This window comes from Elephantulus edwardii, unplaced genomic scaffold (genome assembly GCF_000299155.1).
Source record: "Elephantulus edwardii isolate Elephantulus edwardi_28Jun2011 unplaced genomic scaffold, EleEdw1.0 scaffold00057, whole genome shotgun sequence".
Taxonomy (NCBI): domain Eukaryota; kingdom Metazoa; phylum Chordata; class Mammalia; order Macroscelidea; family Macroscelididae; genus Elephantulus; species Elephantulus edwardii.
In genome coordinates this window covers 6,750,065-6,771,612 of record NW_006399807.1, presented here as the reverse complement: position 1 = coordinate 6,771,612, position 21,548 = coordinate 6,750,065, and the positions used below count along the sequence as shown (strand labels likewise).

Here is a 21,548-nt window from a genome sequence, read left to right as displayed (position 1 = left end):
TCAGAGGCAATGCGATTGGCACAGGATAGAGCAGGGTTTAGGGCTGTTGTACATAGGGTCGCTATGAGTCGCAAATGACTCAACGGCACATAACAGCAATAGGTAATCTCACAGAATCTATGTATAACAACACTCAATAGCTAGTAAATGATTGTCTACATATGTGCTGTGCTGCCCTTCACAGAGTGTATTTGTTCTGAAGATGAGAATTTTCATAGGAAGTACTGTGTAAGAGATTATTAGGTTTAGAGTCAAAACATGATAAGTTTTAATTCTAACTATTCTTACTTTAGGTCTATAATTTGATACAAGGAATCTACCTTTCTAAATTTTAGTTTTCACAAATATAAAATAAGGACTTGAGCAGGAAGAATCCGATAATCTCTAAAATGCTGTATTAACTCTTAACCACTGATTTCTACTTAATGCCTTCACATAAACCTCTTCCTTTCCTTTGTGAAACATTTCCATTGATCCTCATGTCTGTATATAGCATATCGTGCACTGAGGACAGCTTTCACTTGTACACTTGTGCTTGTTTACTCCCACCAAGTAGAATCATCGCCTTTCAAGACTCAATTGTGTTTATCCTTCTCTTTTTCATGCTGTTGATGCTGATCTTCTTTGTTATTTTATAAACTCTATGGAATGCCTATTAACTGGTAAAAATCTTAGTTTAGAAATTGTTTTTTTTTATGAGAACTGAGCAAGTTTGAAAATAATTAGCAAAGATGAGCTTCTAAAAATGAAATAGAATTAGAAATGGATAAGACAACTGACAAAGATTGGAAGGTGATTTTTTAAAGTCCAGCAGGATTATGGTGCCACTGTTGTAAAACAGGACTGACCTTGGGGTTGGGAGGAGGCTGAGAAAGATGGGTTCAATAATGTATATGGCATTGAAACAGATGAGGGAGAAAACTGTTTAAAAGGGATATGTGATTAGGTATTTTTGTCATGACAGGAGTCCAGAGCGAAGGCTGCATAGTGGAGTGGACATGGGGGGAGGGAATGTAAAACAATGAAAGAATTTTACTTTTCCAGAGGGTAATGTAGTAGGGGGGAGGGTTGGGAAGGGAGAAAAGTGCAACAATGAATGAATGGAAATCCAAAGTCTCTGTAAATTTTCATTGAAATTAATAATAAATTTTTAAAAAGTCTAGCAGGATTTTAACTTCTATTACTTTGAAAATCTCAAGTTCTTTCACCACTAGCTCCCTAATTTTATTTTTTAATATATATCATAATTTTATACACACACACACACACACACACACATATATTTATATATATATTTATTTAACTTCTGCTAATAAGAAATGGCTATTAATGTATTTTATGTATTTAATGTTAAGATGAAAGAATACCTCTTTAGGAAACCTGCTTCTCTGGCTAGCAGTCAAAATTCCCATCATGCATAATAAGGCTTTTACTGGTCTATTATTTTTATAAACATAGTAGCCTTTAAAAAAATAATACAGTAGTAATTGTCCTATTTTAGGTCATAATGTTACTTTTATTCTGTATGTATTCCCTTTGATATAAATTTAAAAGACTTCTCTATATCTCATGTCTAAAGCACAATTCTTCTCCTATTTTCTCCTCAGAACATACAGAAGATTCTTGGCCTTGCCCCTTCACGAGCTGCCACCAAGCAAGCTGGTGGATTTCTTGGTCCTCCACCTCCTTCGGGGAAGTTTTCATGAAATCATCCAAAACCCTTTAATTCCTGTCATTCTTTTTAAATTCTCAGATAAAACTGGCAACTACTTTGTAGCAAGAGACATAGGCCGTCTTAGCACTCAGGCCATTCTCACTTTGTAGTTTTGCATTATTTCTAGCTTTCTTTTTTTAATTATTAGAATTAAAATGACACTCAATGACATGATTGTGCTTTTTCTCACAGACTTTTTTTTTTTAAATTACATGTGTCAGTTAGGTAGCCATCAGTGATGTTTATGTAATGAAAAACAAATGGCATGCTTCTTATTCTTCCTATGCAAATACATTTTGTGGGACTGACTTGAAAGACTACTGGGGGCCGCCTACCTGGGAAGTCGGTTCTCTGTGAGCATTTGGAAAGACCCTGTTAGATAACTGAAATTGTTAGTCATATTAATGTATTTCAAGCCAAACATATGATCAGAGATAAGTAAAGAAGCCAAATTTTTATGCAACTACAACTACAAAAAGAACCTTTTCTTTGCCATATGTTTTTAGAAATCTACAAAAAAACAGATAAAAAATTTCCAGGAGTGAATAAGTTTTTTTAAAAATTAATACATTGTTCTAGCATAACTGCCTCATTTGCTCAAAATACATAGTAATTCTACTTTATGAATTTGGAAGCAAAGTATCTGGGGGAAAAATATATGGGAGAGTTTAAAAGGGAAAGTCCAGACCCTCAGCAAGTTCTGATATAATTTCATGCAGGCTTTTGGATTCTTATGAAGGCAGATTTATGCCCTACTTGGTTATACTTCCACATGGACTGTCTGTTTAGTTACAACGGCCTTGCATTCCTGCATGCTTCTTTGTGAGGGAGGAGATGGCATAATCCTCTTCCAGACTTCATTACTAGACATCTTCTGTGGTGTGATAACTCAGGCAATAAACATATGCATCCATGCAAAATCTCCTTAGATGGCGGTGTTCTGCCAGTGAGAAAAGACACACTAAGAGACAGCTGTTCCACTGATTACAGACTTCTGATCAGAGAGTCCAGGAGATGGTGAGTGTCATCTTCAAACTGCTCAGGAAAAGGAAAGACCGACGTGCAGCTTCGTACGAAGCCCAACTGTAAGGTTGGGAGCAGAAGAAAAACATTTTCTTTTGACATATGAAAATGAAGATAATTGAGTTATTGTTCTTTTTATACTGGTTATTTACAAAGTTCAATACATTGTTTTTTCCACTGAATCTTTCCCATTTCTTTCACCCCCACCCCCACCCATCCATTGTGCAACCCTATGATTAACCCCGCCTCACTTCTCTGCTTCCACCTTTCTCCCACTTGGATCCTCATACTTGAGAATTGACTTATTGAAGGCTTTATTTTGGGGGAGGATAGAAAAAAAAAAAAGACACCACCAAGAGGAAAGGCATGGAATTCAGGATACAGTGATCACCAAGAAATTGCTAAAATACTTGCATAAATTTAATTGTTTTATGGTTATCTTGTTTAAGATATCTCATGACAACTCCAGGAGGAATTACTATTCTTATCCTGGTGGTACAATGGATAAGCCCTTGGCTTCAGACCAAAAGGTGAGCAATTTCTAGTCCACCAGTGATTCTGTGGGAGAAAAGACCTGGCGCACTGCTCCCATAGAGGCAACAACCGTGGAAACTGTGGGGCACCTCTCCTCTGTCAGATGGGCTTTCTGTAAGGATCAACTCACCAAGACATAGCAATACAACACACTCATCTGACAGGTGTAAGAGGCTGAGTAAGAAAGATGAAGCAGCTTGTTTGACATTACATTGCTACTAAGTGACAGGGGCAGGATTTGAATTCAAGCAGTCTAAATTTATATAGTGTAGGATTCACACTCTGTTTTTTATGGATACAGTCCATTCTCATTAGTTATGGAAGGTAGAGTCTATAAAGTCCTCACAAACACTGATTTAGTGAAAATGAAACCAGTCGTGTGCACCAAGCAGTTTAGCTGTTTCATGGCTCTGTGCATGTGCATGTCTGTGAATGACCCTGAAAGCTCTGGGAATATTGACTGACACTTACAAATAAATTTGCAAATACAGACTCCAGAACAATGAGAATCGACTCGGTATATGCGCGTGTGCGTGTGTGTCTGTCTTTCCCCTCACCTTCCCTTATGTGTGAGTTCTCTGAAGTTGGGAGCCTTATCTATTTTTTCTTAGCCACATGAAACTTCAATGCAAGTAATCCTTTTACAAATGAAAAAAGTTACTAGGATAAACAGTAACAAAACTGGTATTTGATACGAGTCCAAAGGAATTTAAGCTTCAAATCCAGTCAAGAAGTTTGTTATAGTCTCTCAGCTTTGCATCTGACTGTTCTGAGATCTTCCCATCAGCTCAGATGTTGCCCAGTAGGGCCTGGTGCTGGCTGATGATGAGATTAAGAAAGCATTCTCCTCTCTAAGGAAGACGCGGTCGCTCCTGCAGGCGTGCGGTGTTCTCCCGCTCCTGCTCCTGACTCACCGCTGTTCGCTCTCTCCCGGGAACAAGTCGGTCAGGAAGCCGTGCCGCAGCCATGGCTTTTAAGGACACCGGAAGGACACCTGTGGAACCGGAGGTGGCCATTCACCGAATTAGGATTACCCTAACCAGCCACAACGTAAAATCCCTGGAGAAGGTGTGTGCCGACTTGATCAGAGGTGCAAAGGAGAAGAACCTGAAGGTGAAGGGACCGGTCAGGATGCCTACCAAGACTCTGAGAATCACTACAGGGAAGACTCCTTGTGGGGAAGGTTCCAAGACCTGGGATCGTTTCCGGATGAGGATCCACAAGCGACTCATTGATTTACACAGTCCTTCTGAGATTGTCAAGCAGATCACCTCCATCAGCATTGAGCCTGGAGTAGAGGTTGAAGTCACCATTGCAGATGCCTAAATCAACTATTTTAATAAATTAACTATCCGTTGGTAAAAAAAAAGAAAGAAAGCATTCTCAAACTTTGTGATCTTGCTGGGTTCAAACTTATCAGGATACCTGCTTACTGCTGCATAGATGTCAGCCATGGAAGAATACCGTCCTTACTTCAGTAACTGTCAGATGAACACCACAAATCAGGAGCTGCTGAGTGACAGCTGTCAAGGTCAGAACCAAACTGGGCAAAAGCCACAACCTCACAATACTGCACAAGTTCCAGCTTCATGGTGCCCGCCCCCTGCTTTATGGCCCTGGTTTGTGCAGCAGACCCACACGGGACACAGACAAGCCAATGTTAATGGCAGGTCAGGTACCTTTGGAGAACAATTTGGTTTCCAAGAAGATCTGTCTATCAGTAATAGAGATACTGTTTGTTGGTATAGATGCAGACACATCGCCAGCTTGTGTTTCAGTGACTGGTAAAGCTGTTAAGGAGCCACCACTGAAAGAATCATTCATCTTGGCTGTTCTATTCAGCAGATGGGAGTGCAGGTAGAACACATCACCAGGAAGGCCTCCCAGTCGGCGAAGCAGCAGAGACATCTGACGGTAAGCCACAGCCTGTCTGGATGTTGTCATAGATGATCAGCGCATGCTTGCCATTGTCTCTCCAACATTCTCCCATAGAACAATCGGATTAAGGAGCCAGGTACTGCAGAGAGGCAGCATCAGAAGCAGGGCTGAAAACACAATTGTGTACTTCATGGCATCTACATCTGTGAGTCTCTTCACCAATTGGGCAACAGTGGACCACTTCTGACCAATAGCAACATAGATACAGGACAGCTTCTTTTCATCAGTCCCATCACTGAAGTGTTTCTGATTGATGATTGTGTCAATAGCAATTGAGGTTTTGCCACTTTTGGTCACTGATAATCAGTTCACGCTGACCACGACCAGTTGGCACCAAACTATCCACAGCCTTAAAGCCAGTTGGCACTGGTTCACACACACAGATTCAAGGAATGATTCCAGGAGCTTTCAACCCACTCGCCTATGAGTCAAAGAGCCAATTGGGCCGCTTCCATCAGTGGCATTACCAAGGGCATCTACTACATGACTCAGCTGTTCCTGACAAGCTGAGATGTCCACAATGGCCCCTGTCCTCTCCATAATGTTTGTCAGTCCCAAACATGACACCAACATTGTCAGGTTCCAAGTTCAGAGACATACCCTTTAGCCTGAATAAAACTACCATTTGCTCTGCTTGAACATTCCTCAGCCCATGTACTCGGGCAATACCTTCACCAATACTCAAGACGCACCCAGTCTTTTCAAGGTCAACAGAAGTATCAGCTCCAAGAATTCACTCTTCAAAAATAGAGGACACCTCGGCAGTGTCAGTCTTCTGAAGACATGCGTTAGAGGCATGGAGGATCCTTGAAGCAATGAAGGCTGTAAATCGTGATGGAAGGTAAACTGTTCATCTTTCTCCAAAAGAGCTAGTGGTAGATTCAAACTTCCAGAAACATGAAATCATTTTGCTGGAGTGACATACACTAAGATTATGCCACCAGACCTCAAAACAGAGATGATACAATGTATATCAAATCTACTCTGTCATCCACACCAAGAATTTGAAGTTGTTGCTTTCTAAGTAGACCTGGTTTGGATGACCCGAAAACATTTCTTGAGACCAGCCCGGCTCTCCAAGGAAGGGCGCAGGCCGCAACCGGACAACACACACAGACAGCATCTTCGCAAAGGGTCCTCAAGCAGTTAGCTCCTCTGCAGCTGCACCTTCTGGACTGATGTGAGCTTTATCTTTAAATGTATCTTTAGGTCAGTCAGTGTGGATAGGAGCACAGCAGAAGCTCAATTAAAAAAAAAACCACAAAACAACCCACAAATGATAATGAAATAGTTTTGAGATTCTTTATATCAGAAAACAAAGCTGCTGCCCTTTTAATTAATTCTGACCCTCTGCCCTGTTTCTGAAGGTGTTCATCTTCACAAGAGGAGAGTGTCTCTTTGGTTTTTGGAACATCTGGTGGTGATTCAAGTAACAGACCTTTTGGTTAACAGCCCCAAACACTGCACTACACTTCTACTTCATCTTGTGTACTGTAGAGTCGGAACCAACCCATCACAGACCCTCCTACGGGTTTTCAGAGGCCATTAATCGCATGGGAGGAGATTGTCCATCTTCCCGTGGAGCAGCTGGTGGTCTCAAACCACATGCCTTTGGGATTGCAGCACAGCTTCTTGCCACTAGGCCACCAGAGCTTCCTACTACATTATAAGGGCCTCTTAAACAGAAAGCTCCCTTATAAAAAGAATGGTAAATGAATAATGTTCACTTGTAAAAGGTCTTCCACAGTTTTCAAGGTCTTCCAAGGTTTTCAACTCAAACTCACTGCTGTTGAGTCAGTTCCCAATTATAAGAGTCCTCCTTGCATTTCCAAGGCTGCATATCAAAGCAGGAGGAAACTACCTCATTTTCTCCCTCGGAGAAACTGCTGGATTTGAACCGCTGGACATGCACACCCTTTGGATTAGCAGCATAACTCTCTATGGACTGTGCCACCTGAGCTCCCCTATATCATAATGTACTTCTGATTGTTGTTGTTAAGTGCCATCGAGTCACAGACGACTCATAGCGACCCTATGAATGAAAGACTTGAACAACTTTCTTCATTTGTCCAAGTTCATAGGGTTTCTAGAGGCACGCTGTTTCGAAAGTGGATGCCACTCCTGCTTCCAAGCTTTAATAGGGGAACTCCACCAAACTCTGTCCACCGTGAGTAACCATTATCACATTTGACACATCAGGGTCACTGTGTTCAGCATCACAGCAACCACGAGTTACCTCTGTACAGCAAATGGACAGACCAGTGCTATACCACTTAGAAGAATGTTTGACCAAAACAAGACCAGGCTTGAGGGCCTCAAATTAAAATCACCCACCTTGGACTTAGTCATATCACTAATAATTAGAAAATGATCATAAATAAGATGTCTATAATAGTTATGATAATAAAAATGATATATTAGCTAAAATAAGTCAAAAGAAGAAACCACATTCAAAATCCCAAGACCATTTTTGTAAAAATGAAAAATCTCACTGCCTTCAATTCTGACTCATAGCAACACTAGCAGGTTTCTAAGGCTGTAAATATGTTTTTTTAATTTGTGTGTACCATCAAATCAGATCTGACTGGTACAGGAGATTGTCCCTCCTTCTCCAGCAGAGCATCTGGTGGATTCGAACAGCCCACCTCTGGGATTGCAGTACAGCTTCTTGCCACTAAGACACCAGAGCTCACCCCAAGGCTGTAAATCTTGATGGAAGGTAAACTGTTCATCTTTCTCCAAAAGAGCTACTGGTAGATTCAAACCCAGAAACATGAAACCATTTTGCTGGAGTGACATACACTAAGATTATGCCACCAGACATCAAAACAGAGAAGATACAATGTATATCAAATCTACTCTGTCATCCACACCAAGAATTTAAAGTTGTTGCTTTCTAAGTAGATTTCTAAGTAGACCTGGTTTTCATTTTTTTAAAAATGTTTGACTATACCCATGTTTATCGCGGCTTTGTTTACAATAGCAAGGAGTTGGAAACAACCTAAATGCCCATCAACAAACGAATGGGTAGAGAAGCTGTGGTATATTCGCACAATGGAATACTATGCTGCATTGAAAAACAAGGAACTCATGCAATATTATTCAAAATGGGTGAACCTGGAGGACATTATGCTGAGTGAGGTGTCTCAGTCACAAAGGGACAAATGCTATATGGTGCCACTGTTGTAGAATGAGGCTGGCATTGGGGTGGGGGTAAGACTGAGAAAAACTGGATGAAATATGTTTACGGCATTGAAGTCTATGGGGGAGAGAATAGTCTAAAAGTATTATATTTTAGGGCATTATTTTTATCGTAGGAGTATGCAATGAGGGTTGTAGAGTGGATTATATTTGGGGCTAGGGGGTAGGGTTTGGGGAGGTGCGGGGTGGGGAATTGTGTACCAGTGAGGGAGTTTTTCTTTTGCTTTTCAAGGGGAGGAGCAAATGGGGGGGGAAGGGGGAGGGGTTTGTGCGGGGAGAAGAGTGCAACAATGAATGAATGGAATCCCAAAATCTCTGTAGATGTTCATTGAAATGAAAAATAAACAACCTAAATTAAAAAAAATATATAAAACAAAAAAAAAGTTTGACTGGAATAGTGATAAGAGGGAGAAGTACAAAGGAAGAGGACATACAGGTAACATCTATTTCCTTTATTTCCAAAATGCAAAATTGTTATGTACTGTCAAGTTGGAACTGATTCATAACAGACCTTTCAGCAGGTTTTCAGAGGCTGTTAATCACATGGGAGGTGATTGCCCATCTTGCAAAGCAACTGATGGATTCAAACTGTGTGCCCTTGTGATTGCAGTGCAGCATCTTACTATAACTCCACCAGGACTCCCTCAAAGGCAAAATGGCAAGACTGTATTAAAAACCAAATAAAGCTATCACATCACAAAGGCGATATTAAGGGCTTCTACAGTGCAGCAGTCCATTTTTTAAAAAATTATACTAGTTTATTTACAAAATTCAAATACATTGTTTTTCGGACCAAATTCTTCCAATTTCTCTCACCCCCATCCATCAAATTATACAACCCCATGATTACACCCGCCCCCGGATACACATCCTCATCCCTCTGCTTCCACCCCCTCCCCCTTGGATCCCCACACTCATTTTACAATAAAGGTTTTATAAAATATTTATCCTTGTGGGACTGAGTTCACTCAGCATAATGCTCTCCAGTCCCTCCAAAGTTAGGTAGTAATTTACAAAATCATTGCTCCTTTGTGCTGTGTAGTATTCCATTGTGTGAATATAACATAATTTCTCAATCCATTCAATTGTAGTTGAACATCTGGGCTGTCTCCATGTTCTTTGATGGTGAATAATGCTGCTATGAACATTGGTGTTCAAGTCTCCATTTGTGCATCAGTTTTCATTTTCTTGGGGTATATTCCAAGCAGTGGAATAGCTGGGTCATTTGGATAACATTCTAGATCCAGACCAACACTGAATGACAACCCTGAATGGCATTTCAAATCAGAGAGGTCACTACGCCGCTCTCAAAAACATAAGGATGACAGAAGAATTGATGCCTTTAAGTTGTGGTGCTGGAGAAGAGTACTGAACATATCACAGAACACCAAGAGAACAAACAGATCTGCCCTGGACAGGGTGAAATCAAGCTGCTGCTTGTAGGCAAGGATTTTGAAGCTCCATCTCACATACTGTGGGCATGTGGCCAGGAGGGACCAGTCCTTGGAGAAGGACATCATGCCCAGAAGGGTGGAGGGACAGCACAATAAATAAATAGGGTTGGTGGGCAGGGTGGGGTGGGGAGATGGAAGCCAAGCAAATCTAGATTTATTAAGAGCTTTCTAAAAGCTAAGCCAGTTTGGGAATTGGGAAGCAAATGTCTTTAGGTACTCAGATGCCTTTGACCAGACAGTGGTCTTTAACCAAGTAAGTCAACATCTTCATTAGGATCAGAGACTCAAAAGAAACTCAGAAGAGAATGTAAGCAGCCCCCAATCAGTCACATGAAACTTAAGTATCAGTGGATTGAGTACCCAGATCCCACTTACATGTGAATTAAAAGCCTTTGTTACCTACTAGTATTTAACATAGTGATGCTGTACATATTTTAGTATTCTCCCTCAATAGAAGTGCCATAGCTTTCCTTTAATTCATTTGCTTCTGCTAAACTTAGTCGTTAGCTTCCTTTTTCAACTATTTCTTTTTGAGTTCAAGAAAAAGCTAATACTTTTTTCTTGGAAGCATGAGTGGCATCCCCTTCCTAAACAACATGCCTCTGGAAACTCTATGAACTTTGATAAATGTTGATAGTTGTAGAGGGGCTTCAGGCCTTTTGTTTATGGGGTCACTATGTGTCGTGCTTGAGGGTACACAGTTCAAGGCCATGAGCTGCTTCGTGGGAGAAGGGCGAGCAATCTCCTCCTGTGTTATTAACTGCCTCTGAAAACCCATTTGAGGGTCAGCTATGGGTCAGTTCCAACTTAATGGTACACAAATACTAGTTTTTAGTATGAAAAAATCTCAAAAATACACAGGAATAGAAAGTATATTACTAAGAACACTCAATACCCATCATATAGCTTTAAAAATTATTACTACCAAATATTTTTTCCAGTCTGTGGCTTCCCTTTTTACCCTATTGGAGAAGTTTTTGGATGTGCATAGGGATTTGATTCTTAGAAGGTTCCATTAATCTATTTTATCTTCTCCTGGGTGTAGATTTTTCAGAATGCTTGGAAGACTGTTTATGTTGTGGATTAGAACTTCTAAAGTTCTTCCAAACTTTTCTTTAATGAAGTTTATAGTCCTTGGTTTTAGTCCTAGTTCCATGATCCACTTTTAGTTTTTGTGTATGGAGTGAGGTGTGGATCTTGCCTGAGTCTTCCGGAGATAGTTTTTCAATTCTGCCAGCACCATTTGTTAAAAAGGCTGTCGTTTTCCCACTTGACTGATTTCATCTCCTTGTCAAAAATCAGTTGACCATAGGTAGATGGGCTGATTTCTGTATTCTGAAATACTCGAGCACCACAACAAGATAAAGGTAAACAACCCAATTGAAAAATGGGCACAGGATATGAACAGACACTTCACCAAAGAACACATTCAGATGGCAAACCCTTATGAAGAAATGTTCAAAATCTTTAGCTCTAAGAGAGATGCATATCAAAACAACTATGAGATATCATCTCACCACAGTAAGAATAACAAAATTTTAACAGAGCAGCATACAACAAATGCTGGTGAGGTTGTGGAGAAACTGGCACCTTTATTCACTGTTGGTGGGAGTTAAATATGGAAGGCAGTATGATGCTTTCTCAAAAATTTGCAATTAGAAATACCAATTGACCTAGCAGTTCCACTACTGGGAATTTACTCTAAAGAAACCGCAACTGCCACCCAAACAGATACATGCACACTTTGTTTATTTCTGCTTTGTTCACAATAGCAAAGAGTTGAAAACAACCCAAGTGCCCATCAACAAATTAATGGATAGAGAAGCTCTGGAATATTCATACAATGGAATACTATACAGCAGTGAAAAGCAGGGAACTCGTATATTACATAAAATGGGTGACCATGGAGGACATTATGCTGAGTGAAATATCCCAGTCTCAAAAAGATAAATACAGCATAATGCCACTGTTACAAAAGAGGACTGACATAGGGGTTGGGCGAAGACTAAGAAAAGCGGGATAAATAATGTATACTGTATTGAAACGGATGAGGGAGAGAACTGTTTAAAAGGGATATATGATTAGATATTTTTGTTATGACAGGAGTTCAGAATGAAGGTAGCATGGTGGAGTGGACTTGGGGGAAGGTATTGAATAACAAAACTATAATTTTGTGTTTGTTTTACTTTTTGAAGAGAAGGGCGAATTGAGGGAAGTGGTAGGCAGAGAGAAAAGTGCAACAATGAATGAATGAATGAATGAATGGAAATCCAAAGTCTTTGTAAACTTTCATTAAAATAAATTTAAAATAAAAAGTTAAAACAGGTAAAAAGTTATGACTAGACATCAATTTTTGGGTTTTTTATTTGTTTTTTTATTAATTTTAATGAAAGTTTACAGAGACAGGATTTCCATTCATTCATTATTGCACTTTTTTATTTATTATAATTATTATTATTTTGTGTGTGTGTGTGCTGTCAAATCGCATCTGACTGCTACAGGAGGAGATTGTCCCTCTTTCTCTAGCAGAGCATCTGGTAGATTCGAACTGCACGCCTCTGGGATTGCAGTGCAGCTTCTTGCCACTAGGCCAACAGAGCTACCTTGGTTTATTTGTTTTTTAAATGCAAGCCCAACATTTTAATTGGTCAATCCTTTGTAGATAATAACCAGCTTAAAATCATATGTCTATACTTTCAATATATATTTTTCATTCATGTACACTGTGCTTTATACAACCTTTCATATATATACGTTGTTTTATACATCCATATACATTATAGTCCATATAATTAGTTACCATTGAGTTATACCTACAACCTTGTTTGTTGAAAGTGAGGAGGACTTGAAGCTCCTGTTGCAGAAGATCACGGAATACAGCGTTTGATATGGATTGCATCTCAATGTCAAGAAAACAAAGATTCTTACCACTGGACCAATAGGCATCATCATGATGGTTGGAGAGGAGAATGAAACTGGGAAGAGCTTCATCTTGCTTAGATCAACAATTAATACCATTGGCACCAGAAGTCAGGAAATAAGGAGATGCATTGCACTGGGAAAATCTACAGTTAGCGAACTGTGGAAATTATTGAGGAATAATGATGTAAGTTTGAGGAATAAGGTCTGTCTGATTCAGGCCATAGTCTTTCTGATTACTTGCTGTGCATCTGAGAGCTGGACAGTGAATAAGGATGACAGAAGAATAGTTGATGCCTTTGAGCTGTGGTGTTGGAGAAGTACACTGAAAATCCCATGGGCAGCCAGGAGAATGAACAGTTATGTATTGGAGAGGGTAGCGCCAGAATGCTCTTTGGAAGCAAGAATGATGAAGCTTTGCCTCACATACTTTGGGCAAGTTGCTGGAGGAGCTATTCCTTGAAGAAGAACATGATACTGGGAAGGGTGGAGGGTCAGAGAAGGAGAGGAAGACTCTCAACCAGGTGGATCAACACAGTGACTGTTGCAATGGCCTCTAGTGTGCCAGGAAGTGTGAGGATGGTGCAGGCTAGAACAAGGTTCAGATCTTTTGTTCATAGAGTCACTATGAGTTGTACTTGACTGCATCTAACAATAACAACATATGCCTATAATGGTCACCCAAGGTGGACAGTGTTTGGTGGAGCTCCTTGATTAAAACAAGCTTGGAAGCAGGAGTGGCATTCATTTCCAAAATAGCTTGCCTCCAGAAACCCAGTGAACTTGGTGAAACGAAAGTTATACAAGTGTCCAGGTCTTTCATCATTCATAGGGTTGTTGTGAGTCACCTACGACTCAATGTCACTTAACAACAATATCACTATTACCCTGTCTTCTTGAGTCCTCATTGAATTTTTCCTAGTCCTTCACCCTTCCCCTGCCATCCACCCGCCAAACAGACTCTGCTATCCTAGTGACTGACGCTCCTCCCCACTTTCCGTCCTCTTCCCCCTTTCCCTTTGCCCTTTTTGACATTTAGACACATCCTCCTAGTTATCCTTCTATTTTTATAATAGTGGTTTTATGTAGTATTTGTCTTCAAGAGACTTAGTTCACTCAGCATAATGCTCTCTAGACTCTCCCATGTTGTATCGTATTTTATGAAATTGTTGTTCCTTAGTGCTCTGTGGGAGAAGGATGTGCAATCTCCTCCTGTGCGATTAACTGCCTCTGAAATCCAGCTGGAGGGTCAGCTATTGGTTGGTTTGGTTCCAACTCAGTGGTTTACAACTCACTATTGGTCCCCTTAGGGAATTTAGGGTAGAGGAGACACTCTGGAAAGGAATACAACTAATGAATACGATTATAAAGAATGGGTTTTCCAATAATACCCTATAGTGCAGAAATTATCAAACAATATCATTAATAGCACATGAAAGCAAAATTCTGCTGAAATGATCCAAGAACTACTGGAGCAGCACACACCAACAAAGAGCTGCCAGATGTGCAGGTTGGGTTTAGAAGGGGCCATGGTACTAGGTATATTATCACTAATGTTAGATGGATCTTGGCTGGAAGCAGAGAGCACCAGGAATGTCTAACAGTAGTTCATTAACTATGCAAACTATGTGGATCACAACAAACTGTGGCTGACTCTGAGAAGAATGGGAATCCCAGAACACTTGATCGTGCTTATGTGAAACCTATACTTGGACCAAGAGTCAGTTGTCAGAACTGAGCAGAGCAACACTGCATGGTTCAAAATTGGGAAGGGTGTACGCCAGGGATGCAATAGCAAAGAGCTGGAAACAATTTAGGTGCCCATCAACAAACGAATGGCTAGAGAAGCTGTGGTATATTCGCACAATGGAATACTATGCTGCATTCAAAAACAAGGAACTCATGCAATATTATTCAAAATGGTTGACTCTGGAGAACATTATGCTGAGTGAAATATCCCAGTCACAAATGGACAAATACTGCATAGGATCACTGTTGTAAAACGGGGCTGACATCAGGGTTGAGGGAAGACAGAGAAGGAGGGGAGTATATTGTATATATTGTATATTGCATTGAAACAGATGAGGGAGAGAACTGTTTAAAAGGGATATATGAATGGGTATTCTTGTCATTACAGAAGTCTAGAGTGAGGGCTGCATAGTGGAGTGGACCTGGGGGAGGGATTTCATAGCAGTGAAAGAGTTTTTCTTTGCAAGGAGAAGAGTGAATTGGGGATGGAGAGGGTGGGCAGGGAGAAAAGTGCAACAATGAATGACTGGAAACCCTAAGTCTCTGTAAACTTTCATTAAAGTTCATAAAATTTAAAAAAAAGAAATGAACATTAGAATGAGGACAATATTGAACCTATTAAGTCACCCATTTTCAAAAGAAGTATGTTGTTATGTGACATTGAGTCTGAACCAACTCATAGCTGACCCTCCCGTGAGTTTTTGGAGACAGTAAATCAATCAAGAGGAGAGTGTCCATCTTTCTCCCATAGAGAAGCTGGTGAATTTGAACTACCTGCCTTAAGGCTCTTTACCAGAGCTCCCTGAATCAAATACAGATCAGCGTGTTTATACAAGACCGTGTGCTGCGGTCTTCGTGGACTCAAAGGTGAATTGGGTGGGATTCTAGGATTTTGTGCTTAAAAAACCCCCAGCTATTAACTACTGTGAGCTTCTTTTCCTCACCAAACAAAACAGATCAATAGTTTCTGCAGTGACATGAATACTTTTGCATAATGCACTAGCTATGAAGATCAAATGATAATACTATAAATAACGATATTTCATCAATTAGTGTTAAGAAACTGTGCTGCAACCCCAAAGCCATGTGATTCAAATCCACCAATTGCTCCACAGGTGAAGGATGGGCAGTCTCCTCCAGTGCAATTTACTACCTCTGAAAACCCACTGGAAGGGTTAGGTATGGGTGAGTTCTGATGTGATGGCACACAGATACAACAACAATACTAAAACCAGTGAACAGTCCAGTTATTTTTGCTTCTGTTTATCCTAAGGGAGCTAAGCAATTATTTTTACCATTTGTAGTTGATTCCCCCCTTAATCATTCATTAATTTATAATGAAGCTAAGCTAGAATCAGATTATTTTGGTAAATTTCATTTGTCTGAAAGCTTTATCTAGTAGAATCTTACTGATAAAGTGGTAGACTTGTGGATGAGCAAATGTCATTGCCTTTTAGTCTTAGTTTCAACTAGATTTAAGGTACACCATTTAATTAAAAAGTCTTATCTTGTCCTTCAATAAAAAAGAATAAATTCATTCTCTTATCTCAGCAGGGAGAATTTATTGATGCACCTAGAAGACTTAAAAATAACATGAAATGTTGTTATGTCTACTCTCAAAAATTACAACATGAAAGTTGTAATCTATGGAGCCTGATATGACTCAGTCACTAAAAGTTTTAGCAACATGAATATCACTTTATTATCATGATTCCTCTCAGTCATGTCAGAGCAACAGCGCCAGGATAGGAACAAATTTATAATGTCTGGTTCTTCTAGGGCATCGATTCCTTAATGTGTACTGCCGTAGAGATAAGTACACAGAAGGAAACCATTGATTCTATTAGGGAGGAAGGGGGGTACTAGACACTAAATAATTAGAAAAACAAAACCTTTTAAAGTCTTGCCCCCCCCCACTTAAAAACCTTTTAGGTACAGGAGCTAGGGACATCAAGGCAGAGACTTGGATTAGGGCTCAGAAGTTTCCTGGTGGCTGGGGAGGGGTTTTTTTGGGGGGACGAATGGCTCCTGTGCTGTCTCAGATCCTGTGTTCCACTGCTTCTTTAAGTATGGGGTGCTTCATGATCTCTCTAAGTGTAGGGTTCCCTTTTTGGTCTTTAAAGGTAAGGTGCTCTGTTTCTTTTTCAAATGTGGGATATCTCAGTTCCACTCTAAATGGGACATACTCTCTTTTGTCTTTAAGCAGAGAGTACTCCGTTTCTTCTCCAAATGTGGGGTACTCGGTACCTTCTTTCAATGTGCGGTGCCTCATTTCTTCTCTAAGTGTGTCATGGTCTTCTACATGTCTTTTACACGTGTCTTTTATTCTTGATTTCTTAAAAACAGGACGCTCCTTTCTTTCAGTACATGTGGGTTGCTTTTTCCTATTTATTTTTAAATTATTACTTCTAAAGCCACCAACAGGGGCCCCATCAGGAGCAGGTGCATCGGGAGAGCCTCCGGGGGTGGGAGGCCACTCTGGGTCTGAGGTCAAAGAGCAGGCTCATGGATGTTGCAGGCTTGACGAAGAAAGGTCAACAAAACAACGAACTGTGTATGTTGAAAGGAACACATTGTGTCACAGGGACAGAAAAGGTCAGCCTTGACTGGGTTCCAACTTGATAGCAGTAAGAGTTCGAGAAACTAAGAAAATAAGATTCTATTCATTAACTTCTCCCACTTGTGGTGTCTCAGTTATAGCAGCGCTGGATAACTAAAGCAGCATTCTAACTGATCTCTCTGATTCTATTAGCACAACAACAGCACAAAACTATTTTTTCCCTTTTATTTAGCTTAACAATTTTTTATTGTAATTTGAATGAAGTTTACAAGGAAAACTAGTTTTAATTTAACAATACATACACATTTCCCCCTATGACTTAAAGTTCAATATCCACAATGTAAACCTACTTTCCCCGTTTCATCCCCGTAATTCTGATTTCCATGCATCTGTCTATACTTCTCTGTGTCTTTTTTTTTATTTTCTTTATTTTTTCTGTGTCTTTCTTTAGGGACATTGTGCTGATCATCCTCTTATTGTATATTTCCTTTCCTTGCACACATTTTAATGTGTCTATTAACTATTTGTTTTTAATGATTTGATTTGTACATCCCACTCTCCCTGCCTTTCCAACCCTAACCACTAACCAACAGTGATTGATTCTGTGTATAAACTTTTCTTTGTTGTTTTTGTTGTTAGGGGCTATTGAGTCGGCTTCGACTTATAGTGACCTTATGACCAACAGACCTGAACCGTGTCCTAGTCAGCACCATCCTCACGATCTCTGTCATGCTCGCGCCCCCTGTGGCAGCAGTCACTGCGGCAGTCCATCCTGTGAGGGTCTTTCACTGACCCTCTACCTTTCTCTATGCACTGGCTTCTCCTAAAAATATGGCCAAAGTAAGAGAGGGGAAGTTGCCCCATCCTTGCCTCTAAAGAGCACTCTGGTTGTACTTCCTTCAAGACAGGTTTGCTTGTTCTTTTGGCAGTCCATAGTCCACACTCGTCACCAGCACCACAACTCAAAGGCATCAAGTCTTCTTCGGTCTTCCTTATTCATTGTCCAACTTTCCAAAAGGGCTTTTAAACTAGTGGGAAATTGTCTTTAGATTTTTATAATAGTGGCCTTAGACAATGTTTATCCTGTTGGCTGATTTATTTGACTCAGCATAATGTCCTTTACTTGCATCTGTGTTATGCACTGTTTATAAACATCCTTATTGTTTTTCAGTACAGTGTAGCACTCCACTGTGTCAATGTACCCGTAACTTCTTCAGCAATTCATTCATCAGTGGATGTTTGTGTTATTTCCACCAGGGTTGGGTCACATAGCAAAAAGTTCACGAGATTATGTCTTAGAGTTTTCCTCTTTGATCTGGAGGGAACATTCCTTCTGGGTTTCCTTTCCCCTCCTGCTCTAGGCTTCATTCACCATGAGGTTCCATGAGATTGTGATAACTACATATCTAAATAAAACTGAGCAGGAGGCAACTCTTCTCCGGTTGCATTTTGAGTGCCTTTCAATCTGAGGGGCTTATCTTCTGACAGTGTATTCACCACTGTTCTTCTGTTATTCATAAGGTTTTAGAAGGCTTGTACGTCAGAAGAAGTGGTTGATCAATCCTACTTCTTACTCTGTCTCAGCCTAGATACTCCACTGAAACCTGCCCACCAGGGGTGACCCTGCTGGCATTTTAAACAGTGGTGCCATGATTTCCAGCATCACAGAACCATGCAAGTCACCATAGTATAGCAAACTCACAGATGAGTGCTGGAAACGCATTGCTGTTGTGTCAGAATAGACTCATAACTGATAATCCAGTGACTTTTCCGAGGCTGTAAATCACACTGGAGGAGCTGACTCAATGGCACCTCACAAAAAAAAAAAAATGGCACCTCACAATAGCAACAACAATGTTCTGTTTTTTGGAAACTAACTTTTCCTCCTTTCTCCTTACTTATCTATATAAAGGCTCATTAAAATTATAAGATGGCTCCACATCTACTGGTCCGCAGCTGTTTTCCTGGTAGCAGTTGTGGCATTCCACTGTGGTAAAGCAACTGTCGCACAAACTCCTCTTTCTTAGTAAGACAGGAAGTTGACATGTGTGTGACATACACGCCTATAAGGATGGTTCACTTCAAACCAACCAATGTGTTTACACTACAGTGACAAATGAGCTGTTTTTAAAGACTATTTTCTTCCTTTTTAAGAACCTGCACTGGTTGCCAAGTCATCAATCTTAATAGACATGAAGCCGTGGGATGATGAAACTCACATGGCAAAACTGGAAGAGTGTATTAGAAGTATTCAGGCAGATGGCTTGGTCTGGGGCTCTTCCAAGCTAGTACCCATGGGATATGGTATTAAGAAGCTTCACATACAGTGTGGAGTTGAAGATGATAAAATTGGCACAGATGTGCTGGAAGAACAAATAACTGCTTTTGAAGACTATGTGCAGTCCATGGACGTCGTTGCTTTCAACAAAATCTAAAGTCCTTCTGCTTCCAACAATAAAAACTTTAAAAAAACAAAACAAAATTATAAGATGGGAAAATTCTCAGCCGGTATTTGAAATAGGTAAAACTTTAAATGATATCATCACATAATTAGAAGCTTTTGTCAATAAAACTACCAATGTTAGAGAGACTTTAATGAGGAAATTGAATCTGAAAATCATCTGAAAATTGAGCTATAATTTTATGAAGTTTGATACATTTATTAATATGAAATCTGATATTTTTACAGAAAGTTATTCCTGTTAAGGTGCATTAACACAGTCCCCTGCTTACGTGTAAACAACTTGGGGTTTTGATACAAAAATGTTAGGGATGTGACAGTTTGATGGCAAGTTAAATTATTCTAAATTAATTAAAATAACTATCAATCTATCCCAAACTTAACTCCTAGTCTTATTCATGGGAACTGTTTCTCCAAACAGACTGAATTCTTTTAAAGTACAAATTCCCAAAGCAAAATTGGTCTCACTAACCTCTCTGAAACACCACTGGATTCACCAGTGATCCCAAGACACCAGTATTTTTCTCCAATATTTAAAGGGCAAAAGAAAATTTAAGGTCTATGCTGGTTACTCTATCTTCCATGGAAGTCAGAAATTTACGGTCCATCTTGGTTACCAGGAGATAGTTCAGAAACATTTATTACAATATTTGCCCAATTGGCTCAAAATAGCTCACACCCAAACCCCAAAAATTATATAAGTGGAGATAAAATCTTGGATTTTATGTATTGCTTTTAATAATACTATTTTCATTTCATTCTTATTGCATGTCCTTAAATTTTGAGGACTTATAAGTACTCCTAGGATATTGTTGTTAAGTGTTGTCAAGTTGATTATGATTCACAGTGACCCTATGAATCCTGTCCTGTCTTGTGCCATCTTCGTAATTTCTAACACACTTGATTCCATTGCTGCAGTCACTGTATCTATCCATGTCATTTAGGATCTTCCTTTCTTTCACCTACCCTCCACCTTTCCAAGTCTCTTTCCAAGGAATAGTCATTCCTAGTCCAAAGTATGTGGGATGAAGCTCCGCCTTCCTTATCTCCAATGAGCACTCTGGCTGCACTATTTCAAAAACATTCTATTGGCATCCTATTGCATTCTATTGGCAGTCTATGGGATATTAATTACTCTTATCTAACACTACAACTCAAGGCATCAATTCTTCTTCTGTCATTTTGATTCCTTTTCCAGCTTTCAGACACATAGCAAGTGATTGAAAAGACCGTGGCTTGAATCAGGTGCTTCTTAGTCTTCAAACTGACATCATTGCTCTTTATTAATTTGAAGAAGTCTCTGACAGCAGACTTGCCCAGTGCAATACATCTCCTGAACTCCTGACAGTTAGTACCAAAAGTGTTGATTGTGGATCAAAGTAAGATGAAGTTGTCAACAACTTCAATCTTTTCTCTCTGACATGATCTTGCTTATTGGGTGAGGATTTTTATCTTCTTGAGATGCTGAGATGTCATCCATACTGAAGGCTGTACTCTTTTATCTTCTCCAGCAAGCGTTTTAAGTCCTCCTCACTTTCAGTAGGCAAAGTTGTGTCATCTGCATGACACAGGTTGTCGATGAGTCTTCTTGATCCCACACTCTTCTTCATAGAGTCCAGCTTCTCAAATGACTTGCTCAGCATACAGATTGAACAGGTATGAAGGAAGGGTACAACACTGACACATGCCTTTTCTGATTTTAAACCATGCAGTGTTCCCTTGCTTTGTTTGCACAATAGCTTCTTGGTCTATGTATAGGTTTCGTATGAGCACAGTTAAATTGCCCTGGAATTCATGGTCTTCAAAATGTTAACCATAGTTTGTTATGATTCACACAGTGAAATGCTTTCTCATAGTCAATAAAACACAAATAAGAAAAAGACATACTGCTTATATTCTCTTCTTTCAGCTAGGATCCATCTGACATCAGCAATGATATTCCTGGTGCCATGGCCCCTTCTAAACTCAGCTTGAAATTCTGGCAATTCTCTGTCA

At 39.9% G+C, this 21,548-nt stretch overlaps 2 protein-coding genes and 1 pseudogene across 2 annotated transcripts in view; 2 read left to right on the top strand and 1 right to left on the bottom strand.

The window, feature by feature from the left end:
- The window catches only part of LOC102848255 (transmembrane and coiled-coil domains protein 1-like), a 61,018-nt gene extending 59,274 nt beyond the window's left edge, over positions 1-1,744 (top strand). Inside the window, exon 7 of the mRNA XM_006887380.1 lies at positions 1,608-1,744. Within this exon, the coding sequence (XP_006887442.1) occupies positions 1,608-1,706 (99 nt within the window). The 3' untranslated portion in view covers positions 1,707-1,744. The remainder of the gene's footprint in view (positions 1-1,607) is intronic.
- A 2,236-nt stretch (positions 1,745-3,980) lies between these two features.
- On the bottom strand, positions 3,981-19,286 carry LOC102849338 (annotated as a pseudogene).
- LOC102847851 (40S ribosomal protein S20-like) lies at positions 4,238-4,597 on the top strand. The gene has a single exon (XM_006887379.1). The coding sequence runs from the start codon at positions 4,238-4,240 to the stop codon at positions 4,595-4,597; it is 360 nt and encodes a 119-aa protein (XP_006887441.1).
- Positions 19,287-21,548: the final 2,262 nt, after the last annotated feature.